Source organism: Mytilus californianus, unplaced genomic scaffold (genome assembly GCF_021869535.1).
Source record: "Mytilus californianus isolate M0D057914Y unplaced genomic scaffold, xbMytCali1.0.p SCAF_4, whole genome shotgun sequence".
Classification (NCBI taxonomy): domain Eukaryota; kingdom Metazoa; phylum Mollusca; class Bivalvia; order Mytilida; family Mytilidae; genus Mytilus; species Mytilus californianus.
Window position 1 is genome coordinate 28,953,078 of NW_026262690.1, and position 15,649 is coordinate 28,968,726.

At 33.8% G+C, this 15,649-nt stretch overlaps 1 protein-coding gene across 2 annotated transcripts in view; it reads left to right on the top strand.

Annotated features, from left to right (window-relative positions):
* LOC127739448 (F-box-like/WD repeat-containing protein TBL1XR1) overlaps positions 1 to 15,649 on the top strand; it is a 43,596-nt gene that overhangs the window by 13,159 nt on the left and 14,788 nt on the right. For both annotated transcript variants that reach the window (XM_052251229.1, XM_052251228.1), the window contains exons 4-7: positions 1,337 to 1,490; positions 12,133 to 12,265; positions 13,444 to 13,582; positions 14,832 to 14,895. In XM_052251229.1, the coding sequence (XP_052107189.1) occupies positions 1,337 to 1,490; positions 12,133 to 12,265; positions 13,444 to 13,582; positions 14,832 to 14,895 (490 nt within the window). The remainder of the gene's footprint in view (positions 1 to 1,336; positions 1,491 to 12,132; positions 12,266 to 13,443; positions 13,583 to 14,831; positions 14,896 to 15,649) is intronic.

Consider the following 15,649-nt stretch of genomic DNA (forward strand, 5'->3'; position numbering starts at 1 on the left):
GTCTTAGTATTTAGAACTTCTTCTTCAATACTATTTGTATCTTAAGATTTTGACAGTTATTCCCTGTTCACACTATTAAATCTGCATCAAGTCGATAATTAACTGGATTGATTACCTCTGTTCACACCTACTAATAGTTAAATGATATAACCCTACGTTGGGGTTTCCCCCTTAACAAAAATAGATATGTAAGGACAAAATTGTTTCTTGCATGTGTCCACTGAATTTGTTTACATTCTTTGAATCACAGTTGCAATTTTCAAAGTTTTAATTCTTTGTCAGCACTCCTGTGCAGTTTTGATACGAATCTGCACTACCCATCTTCCTTTCTATGTTTACAAATACTTCTTTGTGGGAGAGTAGGGCTCTTCCTCAGACCTGTACCTTGCTCTCTGTCTATATAGAAAGTAAGATACTTGTCTCCTTGTTCCATTTAAGACTACATTTTTTGCTTAGAAGTGATTCTATTGCTATATGTACATCAGTGATCTGGCTTCTCTACATGTATATTACAATTACAGAAAGCAAACATCATTTGTCGCTACAGCAATGAAATGAACTTAACGTACAAAACGACAATGAGACGCAACTAACCCCATATTTATCTAAAATTAGGGGTATTTTAAACATTAATCCTGATTCGCCCCAGGTTGAGACGTTCATTTTACTTAAATTTAACCTGGATTAAGTAATTTTGGGTTGAACCCAGTTTAAAATACCAAAGTATGAATGAGTATTAGGTACATGTATGTCAAAAAAGTTCACATATACTTATATGGATATTTTGGTTAAAAGTAGAATGGGCATATAGTTTGCTTTTATGATTTTTCTGACATACATGTATTTACCGGTAGTTTAGTAATCATGGTAATATGTCACATTAAATCTTCTCCTCAGTACTATATGATATTATGTCAATTATATTTATGGTTATAATCTTCATTTATAGTAAATTGTTTGTGAGTCACTTTGACTAACATTTCATGCTGAAGAGTACTAGTCTTTGTGTAATATTTGTTCAATTATCTAAATTTTTCACTTGACAATAGTCAGAATGTTAGTGACATCACTAAAAGAAACACAATTAAAAATTGATTATGACTCAATTCCTGTCCTGTTTAGGAATTGAAATATTGCAGCTGGTAAAACATTTTGTATCTTAAATTAACCTTTTTAGTAAATAGATATCTGCGATGCGTTTCACAAAAACTCTTGCGAGATAAAATACTCATATAAAGTCATGAGCATTTCAGTATAACTTACGATAAATTTTTATCATAAGAATTTTTTGGGAAAAGAGCCCCGTAGATAATTTCCGTTATTATTGGTTTTGCAGGATGGATCTGAGCGTTGTATTGAGACATTGTCCCTGATTGATGCTGTCATGCCTGATGTTGTCGAGTCCAGAAAGCAGGCAGCAGTCAAGACACAGAATGTCAAGTCAGAGCCAAGCAACACAAATGGTGAAGGAGAAACTTCACAAAGTTGTAGTAAGAACTTTGTTCCATTTTTGTTTATTTAATTCTGGATATGTTATTATTGTCAGAAACTGATAATTTTGATAATTGAAACTGTCATAATAGTATATTATAGTAAAATTTAAGCAGACTGATTCCTACACGATTGTGATATTATGAAAACTATTTAGTGAGATAGATATTTTTATGGCCCATTTATGGTCATTATGTTTTTCGGTCTCTGCGTCCGTCTGGCTTCAGGTTGAAGTTTTTGGTCAATTTAGTTTTTGATGAAGTTGTAGTCCAATCAACTTGAAACTTAGTACACATGTTCCCTATGATAAGATCTTTCTAATTATAATGCCAAATGTTCCTGTCAAGTTTTGTTCATGCTGAATAGTTGTGAATACTAGTATATTGATTGTCAGATACCTGAGATCACTCATTGTCAGCTGAATTTATGGAAATACTAACAATTATAATTAATATTTGTTATTTAATATGAAAATTATAGTATCAACATTACTGGTCATTTAATTAGATTAGGACTCTGTTTTTAAGAATACATGTTTTTACCATGTAGTTTGTAAGATACATGTGTATTTGGAATCTATGTAAATGTCCAGTTGACCAGTCTTGTGTGAAATTGTATGTGTAAAAATTCAGCACGTAAGTACATATAGTTAGCACATTGACCAACCACACCTACATTGTACAACTTTTCTAATGTCTTATTAGGAAGAAGGGATATAGATGTTTGCTTTGTGTCTAGGAAGAAGGGATATAGATGCTTGCTTTGTCTCTAGGAAGAAGGGATAATATAGCTGCTTGCTTTGTGTCTAGGAAGAAGGGATATAGATGCTTGCTTTGTGTCTAGGAAGAAAGGATATAGATGCTTGCTTTGTGTCTAGGAAGAAGGGATATAGATGCTTGCTTTGTCTCTAGGAAGAAGGGATATAGTTGCTTGCTTTGTGTCTAGGAAGAAGGGATTAAAGATGCTTGCTTTGTGTCTAGGAAGAAGGGATTATAGATGCTTGCTTTGTCTCTAGGAAGAAGGGATTATAGATGCTTGCTTTGTGTCTAGGAAGAAGGGATTATAGATGCTTGCTTTGTGTCTAGGAAGAAGGGATATAGATGCTTGTTTTGTGTCTAGGAAGAAGGGATTATAGATGCTTGCTTTGTGTCTAGGAAGAAGGGATCATAGATGCTTGCTTTGTGTCTAGGAAGAAGGGATATAGATGCTTGCTTTGTGTCTAGGAAGAAGGGATTATAGATGCTTGCTTTGTATCCTCTAGGAAGAAGGGATATAGAAGCTTGCTTTGTGTCTAGGAAGAAGGGATATAGATGCTTGCTTTGTGTCTAGGATGAAGGGATATACTAAGATGCTTGCTTTGTGTCTAGGAAGAAGGGATATAGATGCTTGCTTTGTGTCTAGGAAGAAGGGATATAAATGCTTGTTTTGTGCCTAGGAAGAAGGCATTGATTGATTGTTGCTTCAAAACTAACACCAAGGAAGAATGGAGACTAACTATATATTGCTAGAATATTTCTGTACCTTAAAATTTTCTCTATATGACTTAATTTTTTAAAAAGAATGTACATGTTATCAAAATTGAAAAAAAAATCAGTTATGACCTATTTTACAGGAGAATTTTCCAAAATTGGCACTGGTGTTATAATGTTTTTGGTCCTGTTAAGCCAAGTTTAGCTGTAGTTTGGTCAAAGTTCAATTAATTTCAGGTTCATTGGACCTTACCATATTATGTTGATTTATTGAATAGAATATCCAATACATTATGATAGCCCCCTGGAGACATGTGTTAAGTGTAGGTGAAGGTCACTGAGCTATATCCAGATGTTATTACCAGTATGATTAATATCTCTGGCAGCTGTCCATGCCAACTATAATGGATTAGTCTATTGTTGGGAAAATCCAAACAGGATGAGGGAAACAATAATTTGCTTTAGTGTTTAAAAATCTATAATGCCTAATACTGGTTGTCAGACATGTTTATCCAGTAGAAAAATCTGTAGGTGGAGACTTGACATACAAAATGATTTACATTCATTTATGTAAGATTGTAAGATGAGACAGGGAAATAGGTCATATTTTTTTAATTATGCAAGGTGGTCTATATAAATTTCTAGAGGTGAAAAAGGACTTATTTTTTGTTGAAAGTATTTCTTCTTCAAATTCCTTATTTAGAGGAAGATTTTCAACCTGGTCCTAGATACAACAAACTTTTGTTAAGATTAGAAAAAAAAAACTATAATAAGAAGCATTATTCAGCTATTAATGATTTTTTGTTTTCTAAATTTGCTCAAGAAGGAATTTTAATTTAAGTGTTCATTTGATTTGGTCCTATTAAAAATACAGTTATGTACATGTAGATATATGCAATACATTTATGGGATTATGGTTTAACGAAGTACAGATAACACAGAGTATGTTTATATTACAAGTACTTGCAGCATTATAATATTTTTCATCATAAGCAACAATTGTATTATTTCCTCTTTTCTTTTCTTTTTTTTAAATCATTTGGACATTATATAAATTGTATCTTATTATTTGAACCAGAAAAAGTTATAGGTTTCAACATAATCAATATACTTGCTATACATTTGTAGATCAAAGAGCTTAATTAGAATCAGGAAAATTACTTATTGAAGATTTTAAAATAAACCATCACCTGTTATACTTGCATTTTATTTGCTTGAATGCTTACCTAGCCAATTAAATATTAGTTGGCTACATGCCAAGATTGAAAGAATTCTCCAGTCATTTGACCTTTGCTTTTTGTATAGATAATAAGTACATATAGCAAGTAAACAAGACTAGTCCAACCAGTTTCATAGGGAAAGCATATATTAGGTTAGAAGATTCCATTTATATTGATTTTGTGGGTTTGTTAGGTTACTGAACTGCCAAGCTGTACAAAAGATGTATAGTCTTTTTCACATAACTGTGCAATGTGGAAAAATCAATGTATAGTCTATTTCAAAATACCACAAAAGATTAATTATTGACAAGCCAATTTATAGTCTGTTTCTGATTTTGGCTAATTTATTTCTTTTGAAGTTGTTGGAGCAATAACTTTTTTTGTTGAAAATTCTCCACCTGATATAATGTTAACTTGATGCATAATTCAGTACTATTTAAAGTCAGTGCCTTTGGGCTAATTTATTTCCACTTGGCTGACTTTCTTCAAAGCATGTATTTGAATGTATATATATTTTGAATCAATACAACAAAAGAAACACCTTGCATGTTTCTTAAATATAGCTTGCAAATCATACGAGGGTTAATAATCTTGTTCTCTCAAAATACAACTGGTGAAGATATAATATATATGTATTACTGGTTCTCAGTAAAGTTATATATGTATTACTGATTCTCAGTAAAGTTTTCAAGTGTACTTAGTATGTTTTGAATTAGAATATTCTTAAATCTGGAAATGTTTAGATTATGTTAAATTATAACTTAATCTAGAATTACATTTAAATAAATCCTAAATATTTTTAATTTTTTATTTGTAATTCAGTTCCAAAATTTGTCCTTAAATTTTTATTCTTGATCATGAAAAGTAATTGAAAAACCACAAGTAAATTTTTTTTACAAATTAACTTGCTTGTAGTCACACCATTGCAATTGTTTAGCCCCACCTATATAAGTATAAACCATTACATGTTTTCCTTTTCTATCATGCCCTTCCATTTGTCTTGAAGTGTATCCATTGTCAATTTCTTAATCATGTTATGCTCAAGTCAGGCTGACCTATTGATTTCATAGCCCTTGAACTTTTGAACTTCAGTCTTAGAGGGAAGCAAGCCTTAAGCTTGCGTCCAAATTTTCTTGCAGATATTAAGTCCATACATATACTAAGTTTTTTTTCAATAAAGACCATTAAATTATTGGTGTAATGAGAAATATGACTGAAACAACAGTTTATTATAATGCATACATGTATATACCACTTACAAATGATAAATATGTCCTTTAAAATAACAAGAAATACTACCTGCAAAAGGAAAACATTTTCTTTTCAATAGTATTTTTAAATCCTCATATTAAGCAAGGGCAAAGTAAAGGAAGAGAAAGCTATTTTAAATTCTAAACCCTAAACTTACCAGGAAAACAAATAATTATTCATTTTTATACGACCGCAAAAATTGAAAATTTTTTGGTCGTATATTGGTATGACGTTGGCGTCGTCGTCGTCGTCGTCTGGCGTCGTCCGAAGACACATTGGTTTTCGCACTCTAACTTTAGTTTAAGTGAATGGATCTCCATGAAATTTTACCATAAGGTTCAATACCACGAAAGGAAGGTGGGGATTGATTTTGGGGGTTATGGTACCAAAAGTTAAGGAATTAGGGGCCAAAAAGGGGCCAAAAATAAGCATTTTTGTAACTTCCAGACAATAACTTGTGTGTAAGTGTATGGATCTCTCTGACATTGTAACACAAGGTTCCATATCACAAAGGGAAGGCTGTAATTGATTTTGGGGGTAATTGCCTCAAAATTTTAGGAATTAGGGGCCAAAAAAGGGGCAAAAAACAAGCATTTTTCTAGTTTCATGACAATAACTTGTGTGTAAGTGTTTGGATATTTCTGAAATTGTACTACAAGGTTCCATATCACAAAGGGAAAGCTGGAATTGAGTTTGGGGGTAATTGCCCGAAACGTTTAGGAATTGGGGGCCAAAAAGGGGCCAAAAATAAGCATTTTTCTAGTTTCCAGACAATAACTTGTGTTCAAGTGTATGGATCTCTCTGAAATTGTACTGCAAGGTACCATACCACAAAGGGAAGGCTGGGATTGAGTTTGGGGGTGATGAATCATAAGGGGGTTCAAAAAATTTGGGGGGGGGGGGGGGGGGTTTTTTCTTTTTTTTTTTTTTTTTCCTTTTTTTTTTCTTTTAAAATTTTCCATTTTAAGTTGGTTATTTCTGATTAATATTTAAAAGCAAATAATAATGATATGGTAGGAGATACACACCAAACAGGATGTGTAAATTATTATATAATAAGTATTGTGCAATAGCAAGAAATTTTCAATTGCACAGTATTGCACAATTGCAAGAAATCTTCAATTGCACAGTATTGCGCAATAGCAAGAAATCTTCAATTGCACAGTATTGCGCAATAGCAAGAAATATTCAATAGCACAATATTGTGCAATAGCAAGAAATTGTCAATTGTACAGTATTGCACAATAGCAAGAAATATTCAATTGCACAGTATTGTGCAAAAGAAGATACTTCGTATAAATTGCTTATTTCTTGATCAATTTCAATGGGGTTTTATTCTTGAATTCTTGGGGTTCTTTAATATGCTGAATCTAACCGTGTATTAAGTTTTTGGATTTTGGGCCCCGTTTTTAAATTGGTCCACATTGAGGTCCAAAGGGTCCAAAATTTAACTTTGTTTGATTTCATCAAAAATTGAATTATTGAGGTTCTTTGATATGCCGAATCTAACCGTGTATTTAGATTCTTAATTTTTGGTTCCGTTTTCAAATTGGTCTACATTAAGGTCAAAAGGGTCCAAAATTAAACTTAGTTTGATTTTAACAAAAATTGAATTTTTGGGGTTCTTTGATATGCTGAATCTAAACATGTATTTAGATTTTTGATTATGGGCCCAGTTTTCAAGTTGGTCCAAATCAGGGTCCAAAATTAAACTTTGTTTGATTTCAACAAAAATTGAATATATGGGGTTCTTTGATATGCTGAATCTAACCATGTATTTAGATTTTTGATTTTTGGGCCCCGTTATCAACTTTGTCCACATTGAGGTCAAAAGGGTCCAAAATTAAACTTTGTTTGATTTCATCAAAAATTGAATTGTTGGGGTTCTTTGATATGCCAAATCTAACCGTGTATTTAGATTTTTAATTTTGGGTCCTGTTTTTAAATTGGTCTACATTAAGGTCCAAAGGGTCCAAAATTAAACTTAGTTTGATTTTAACAAAAATTGAATTCTTGGGGTTCTTTGATATGCTGAATCTAAACATGTGTTTAGATTTTTGATTATGGGCCCAGTTTTCAAGTTGGTCCAAGTTGGGGTCCAAAATTAAACTTTGTTTGATTTCAACAAAAATTGAATATATGGGGTTCTTTGATATGCTGAATCTTACCATGTATTTAGGTTTTTTATTTTGTGGGCCCGCTATCAAATTGGTTCATATTGAGGTCAAAAGGGTCCAAAATTAAACTTTGTTTGATTTCATCAAAAATTGAATTATTGGGGTTCTTTGATATGCTGAATCTAAACGTGTATTTAGATTTTAGATTTTTGGCCCAGTTTTCAAGTTGGTCCAAATTGGGGTCCAAAATTAAACTTTGTTTGATTTCAACAAAAATTGAATATATGGGGTTCTTTGATATGCTGAATCTAACCATGTATTTAGATTTTTTATTTGTGGACCCCCTATCAAATTGGTTCATATTGAGGTCAAAAGGGTCCAAAATTAAACTTTGTTTGATTTCATCAAAAATTGAATTATTGGGGTTCTTTGATATGCCAAATCTAACCGTGTATTTAGATTTTTAATTTTGGGTCCTGTTTTTAAATTGGTCTACATTAAGGTCCAAAGGGTCCAAAATTAAACTTAGTTTGATTTTAACAAAAATTGAATTCTTAGGGTTCTTTGATATGCTGAATCTAAACATGTGTTTAGATTTTTGATTATGGGCCCAGTTTTCAAGTTGGTCCAAGTTGGGGTCCAAAATTAAACTTTGTTTGATTTCAACAAAAATTGAATATATGGGGTTCTTTGATATGCTGAATCTAAACATGTATTTGCCCAGTTTTCAAGTTGGTCCAAATTGGGGTCCAAAATTAAACTTTGTTTGATTTCAACAAAAATTGAATATATGGGGTTCTTTGATATGCTGAATCTTACCATGTATTTAGATTTTTTATTTGTGGGCCCGCTATCAAATTGGTTCATATTGAGGTCAAAAGGGTCCAAAATTAAACTTTGTTTGATTTCATCAAAAATTGAATTATTGGGGTTCTTTGATATGCCAAATCTAACCGTGTATTTAGATTTTTAAGTCTCCCAAACGAAGTTTGGGAAGACTTATTGTTTTTGCTCAGTTCTTATTATTATTATTATTCTTCTTCTTCTTCTTCTTCTTCTTCTTCTTCTTCTTCTTCTTCTTCTTCCGCCGCTTTTAAATTTGAACTTGTCCGCACCCGTTCTCCAAAACCGCTTGTGGGATTAACTTAGGGTTTCACAATATGTTAGACTAACATGTCTAGTGGTGCAATCAGGGTTTTGTTTTTGCAATGGGGTTTATAAAGGGGTACTTTGAGGGGCAAAAAGAAAAGAGGGTTTTACTATAGAACCCTATGGGATTTTATTTTTAAAAATTTTCAAATGATTATAAATTGAAAACCGTTCGTGATAGACACAAACTTTTTAATTGAAAATGTTCTAAATGATAAAGCCCATTAAATGAAATACAGGGTAAGTCCCCAGGGGTCACCCCCACCCCCTGCCATTTAAGAAAGTTCTAATACCTTGTAAGTGGTCAAGATCCCCACCCCTAAACCATATATATTCTGGTCTGTCATGCTAAGATGGTTTGAATGATATACAGGGTTAGTCCCCAGGGGTCATCCCCACCCCCTGTCATTTGAGAAAGTTCTAATATCTTGTAAATGGTCGAGATCCCCACCCCTAAACCATATATATTCTGGTTTGTCATGATAAAGCACATCAAATGTAATACAGGGTTAGTCCCCAGGGGTCACCCCCACCCCCTGCCATTTAAGAAAGTTCTAATATCTTCTAAGTTGTCAAGATCCCCACCCCTAAACCATATATATTCTGGTTTGTCATGCTAAGATGGTTTGAATGATATACAGGGTTAGTCCCCAGGGGTCATCCCGACCCTCTGCCATTTTAGAAAGTTCTAATATCTTGTAAATGGTCGAGATCCCCACCCCTAAACCATATATATTCTGGTTTGTCATGATAAAGCACATCAAATGTTATACAGGGTTAGTCCCCAGCGGTCACCCCCACCCCTTGCCATTTGAGAAAGTTCTAATATCTTGTAAATGGTCCAGATCCCCACCCCTAAACCATATATATTCTGGTTTGTCATGATAAAGCACATCAAATGAAATACAGGGTTAGTCTCCAGGGATCACCCCCACCCCCTGCCATTTAAGAAAGTTCTAATATCTTGTAAATGGTCGAGATCCCCACCCCTAAACCATATATATTCTGGTTTGTCATGATAAAGCACATCAAATGTTATACAGGGTAAGTCCCCAGGGGTCACCCCCACCCCCTGCCATTTAAGAAAGTTCTAATATCTTCTAGTTGGTCAAGATCCCCACCCCTTAACCATATATATTCTGGTTTGTCATGCTGAGATGGTTTGAATGATATACAGGGTAAGTCCCCAGGGGTCATCCCGACCCCCTGCCATTTGAGAAAGTTCTAATATCTTGTAAATGGTCAAGATCCCCACCCCTAAACCATATATATTCTGGTTTGTCATGATAAAGCACATCAAATGAAATACAGGGTTAGTCTCCAGGGGTCACCCCACCCCCTGCCATTTAAGAAAGTTCTAATATCTTCTCAGTGGTCAAGATCCCCACCCCTAAACCATATATATTCTGGTTTGTCATGCTGAGATGGTTTGAATGATATACAGGGTAAGTCCCCAGGGGTCATCCCGACCCCCTGCCATTTGAGAAAGTTCTAATATCTTGTAAATGGTCGAGATCCCCACCCCTAAACCATATATATTCTGGTTTGTCATGATAAAGCACATCAAATGTTATACAGGGTTAGTCCCCAGCGGTCACCCCCACCCCTTGCCATTTGAGAAAGTTTTAATATCTTGTAAATGGTCGAGATCCCCACCCCTAAACCATATATATTCTGGTTTGTTATGATAAAGCACATCAAATGAAATACAGGGTTAGTCTCCAGGGGTCATCCCCACCCCCTGCCATTTAAGAAAGTTCTAATATCTTCTAAGTGGTCAAGATCCCCACCCCTAAACCATATATATTCTGGTTTGTCATGCGAAGATGGTTTGAATGATAGACAGGGTTAGTCCCCAGGGGTCATCCCGACCCCCTGCCATTTGAGAAAGTTCTAATATCTTGTAAATGGTTGAGATCCCCACCCCTAAACCATATATATTCCTATTTGTCATGTCTCGAACATTTGAATGACGCATACGGTCAGTCCCCAGGGGTTCCCCCCACCCCCAATGTTCTAATATCTTGTAAATGGTTGAGATCGCCACCCCTAAACCATATATATTCCTTATCGTCATGTAATGAACATTTGAATGACGTATAGTGCCAGTCCCCAGGGGTTCCTCCCCCACCCCCAATATTCTAGTATCTTGTAAATGGTTGAGATCCCCACCCCTAAACCATATATATTCTGGTTTGTCATGCCAAGATGATTTGAATGATATACAAGGTTAGTCCCCAGGCATCACTAATGCATATAACTTTACTGGACCAAACCAATTTTCACTGGACGTTGCCCAATGTCAGTCGACCCTGGGAATTACGAATTATGGGAGCTTCGTTTGGGAGACTTCGTAACAGCATCCTGTTACAATCATTTCTTGTTAATTTTGGGTCCCGTTTTTTAAATTGGTCTACATTAAGGTCCAAAGGGTCCAAAATTAAACTTAGTTTGATTTTAAAAAAAATTGAATTTTTGGGGTTCTTTGATATGCTGAATCTAAACATGTGTTTAAATTTTTGATTATGGGACCAGTTTTCAAGTTGGTCCAAGTTGGGGTCCAAAATTAAACTTTGTTTGATTTCAACAAAAATTGAATATATGGGGTTCTTTGATATGCTGAATCTAAACATGTATTTAGATTTTAGATTTTTGGCCCAGTTTTCAAGTTGGTCCAAATTGGGGTCCAAAATTTAACTTTGTTTGATTTCAACAAAAATTGAATATATGGGGTTCTTTGATATGCTGAATCTTACCATGTATTTAGGTTTTTTATTTTGTGGGCCCGCTATCAAATTGGTTCATATTGAGGTCAAAAGGGTCCAAAATTAAACTTTGTTTGATTTCATCAAAAATTGAATTATTGGGGTTCTTTGATATGCCAAATCTAACTGTGTATTTAGATTTTTAATTTTGGGTCCCGTTTTTTAAATTGGTCTACATTAAGGTCCAAAGGGTCCAAAATTAAACTTAGTTTGATTTTAACAAAAATTGAATTCTTGGGGTACTTTGATATGCTGAATCTAAACATGTGTTTAGATTTTTGATTATGGGACCAGTTTTCAAGTTTGTCCAAGTTGGGGTCCAAAATTAAACTTTGTTTGATTTCAACAAAAATTGAATATATGGGGTTCTTTGATATGCTGAATCTAACCATGTATTTTGATTTTGGACATTGGACCATAATAGGTAAATTAAAAAAATTGAAGTTCTTAGACCACATTCTTTCTGTGTCAGAAACCTATGCTGTGTCAGATATTTAATCACAATCCAAATTCAGAGCTGTATCAAGCTTGAATGTTGTGTCCATACTTGCCCCAACTGTTCAGGGTTCGACCTCTGCGGTCGTATCAAGCTGCGCCCAGCGAAGCATTTTATTGATGGTTGAGTTTGTATATTTTGTTATCACATGCTGAAACTTGACCTTTATTGCAGCTAATCATACAACAAATATGGAAGTAGATGGAGGAGTAGAAATTCCTAGTAGTAAAGCAACCATATTACGTGGACACGAGTCAGAAGTTTTCATCTGTGCTTGGAACCCTACAAATGACCTGTTGGCTTCTGGGTAATTACAGAAAACTATTTTGATCTTATGGCTGTGTCAAGGAGTTTACTCCTAGCTGATAAACTTACTCAGGTTTATCAAACTATCTTCATGAAAACAGATTTCTGTTTGGGCCAATAAAACATTTGCATCACTCATTTCAAATTACCTAGTATCCCTTTGCCAAAAATTGAATATAGATTGCAGCAATTTTTAACTTATTTTAAATAAAATCTTACAGTTTTTTTTTAAACAATGTCTTGAAAACTTTAGAACATTTTCAGCAGATGCAAATAAAAATATAATAAAAGACAGCTACCAACAAGTTTACGAACTTAAAACATGACCATGTGGTGGGGTTACACTATTTTTATGCCGTAGCGGAGGGGGCATTAAGTGTTTCCCATGTACATTCGTCCGTCTGTACATCTGAACGTCCCCAAAATTGGTTTCTGTTCTCTAACTTTTGTTTGCCTCAACCAAATATTATAAAACTTATACACAATGCTTATTACCACAAAACACAGATCAAGTTCGAAATTGGGTGGCGTCACTTTTACCGTTCATGAGTTATGCCCTTTATAAACATAAAAAATGCTAAATCTGTCGTTTCTGTTCTCTAACTTAAGTTTGCCTCAACGAAATATTATGAAACATACACAATGCTTATAATCACAAAACAGTCTTAACTACACGAATCCTGCATCTGTATGTGAAAGTTGACTCATGCATATTTACAAGCGGCGGCATCTGTGGCCCATAGACAGATTCTCCATTTATTTAAGCACCCAATCCTTTCATTTAAATCTTGATCAGTGGAATAATAAACTCTACATAAACATTCAGTAAAACTCTGCAAAATAGGTGCTTAACTCTATTATAGACTCAGTTACGAGTTAAACATTACCAAAAAAATCAAATCATACAGAGTAAGCTCCCAAGTACTGAATTTACAAATAAAAAAAATCATACTGTCTTCCTGATTTTGTGTTGATAACACTGATATGTAATTGTTGAGCAATTAAAGCAACTTGTCATGTTATTCACCTCACATTTCCTTTCTACAACGTTAACTCTCTATCATCAGTACATGTATGACCCTGTTTGTAATATCATCAGTATGACCCTGTTTGTAATATCATCAGTATGACCCTGTTTGTAATATCATTAGTATGACCCTGTTTGTAATATTTTGTTAGGTCAGGAGACTCAACAGCAAGAATCTGGAACATGAATGACAACAGTAATAGTGCTAATCAGCTGGTTCTGAGACATTGTATACAAAGAGGAGGTACAGAAGTCCCTAGTAATAAAGATGTAACCTCACTTGATTGGAATGTAAGAAATTAAGCTCTTAAAATTCATTTTGCAAGTGGAATAGTTCAAGTTTGCTTATTATTTTAAGTTTTTTGTTACCTTGATAGTTGATTCAGACCACAAGGATCATGCACTTAACATTTTTATCTGAAAAGATCTAATTTTGATAGTTTGCATTGACACTGTGATAATACTTGTATGTAATGAATATATTGGTTTTGTTATCTGTTTGAGGTCACATTAATGACTTTGGATAGATAACAGAATCAATCTATTCTATTTACATAGATGTAAAAAATATCACTTTATTGATGTCTCAACTCATAAACTATTAAACATGTTTGAACAGATGCAGACTGACCTTGTCAGCCTTTCTCTCAAGGTGTTTCTATATAACTTTATACAAAACAATTACCACTGTTCACTATGGAAGAATCACTGCTCATTAAATCTTGTATTTTGCATGGTTAGTTGTCAAATCCTGCAACTTTTGGGGATAAATGAAGTAAAAAAAAATTCTATAGGTGTGGATTAGGTAAATAACATAAAATTATAATACACCATGGTATGAGTCATTCAAATATCTCACCAAGAAAATGTGAACTAACATATAAGTGGATATACACCACAAATTAGTTTAGTTTGGCTCTGACAATACATTTGTACTGAATAATAATGTGACTGTTATTAATGGTGTCAAGGTCACTGTTGTCAGCCATGTATGAACATAGCCATCAGCTATCAATGTTCATTTTGGTAGAATAGTTTATACATGTAACACAGGTTTTCATTTAATTACCAATAAAGCTGTATGTAATTTTTGAGATCAGGAAGCATCTCTGCTTGTACATGTTTTGTACAAATTAGCTTTGTACTCTTAACCATATGAATTTTTGAAGTTTGTATTCTTTCATGAAAATGAATTATTGAATTGGTTTTATTTAAGATTTTATATTGAAACTTTTATAAATGTAAGAATACATACCAGTACATATACACTGAACTGGTGTTGCCAAATTGGAATAAATAATGGTCACACTCAGTTTTTGAGAGAAATGTCCTGTCATTGATAGGTCTTGTTGAATAAGAAATTTATACAATCCAATCCTTAATGAAAACAAATAGTTTCTTGTATGCTTATTTGTCTACTCATACTTTCCCTTTTCTTCAATAGAGAATTTTTTTTGTTGACTTTCACGGATAAAAAAATCTGTTTTTGCATTTATCTTTTATATCTGATTACTTCTAAAGCTGAAACAATCTTTTACAGTGTGAAGGAACATTGTTGGCTACTGGTTCATATGATGGTTATGCTAGAATATGGAGTACAGATGGTTTGTATAAATTATTTTTATACCTTTTCATGGTCTGTGTATTAATAACAGGTTGACTGACCCAGTATTTCTAACTGTATTTGGAGGTTTTTGTCGAGCCTGTCGCAGAAAGCTCGACATAGGAATAGTGATCCGGTGGCGGCGTTAGCTAACTTCTTAAAAGCTTTATATTTTTCAAGGTGGAAGACCTGGATGCTTCATACTTTGTATATAGATGCCTTATGTTATGAAGTTTCCGGCTGTCATATGTCCATTGTCCTTGACCTCATTTTCATGGTTCAGTGACTACTTGAAACAAAAGTTAAGATTTTCGGTAATGTTAATTTCTCTCTAGTAATAGGATACCTATATTTAATATGTGCGTACCTTGCAAGGTCCTCATGCCCGTCAGACAGTTTTTATCTGACCTAGACCTCATTTCATTTATCAGTGAACAAGGTTAAGTTTTCGTGGTCAAGTCCATATCTCAGATACTATAAGCAATAGGTCTTCTATATTTGGTGTATGGAATAATTGTAAGGTGTAAATGTCCAACTGGCAGGTGTCATGTGACCTTGACCTCATTTTCATGGTTCAGTGGTTGAAGTTAAGTTTTTGTGTTTTGGTCTTTTTTTCTAATACTATATGCAATAGGTCAACTATATTTGGTGTATGGAAATATCTTACAATGTACATGTCAGTCTGGCAGGTTTTATTTGACCTTGAACTCATTTTCACAGTTCATTGCTCAGTGTTTAGTTTTTGTGTTTTGGTC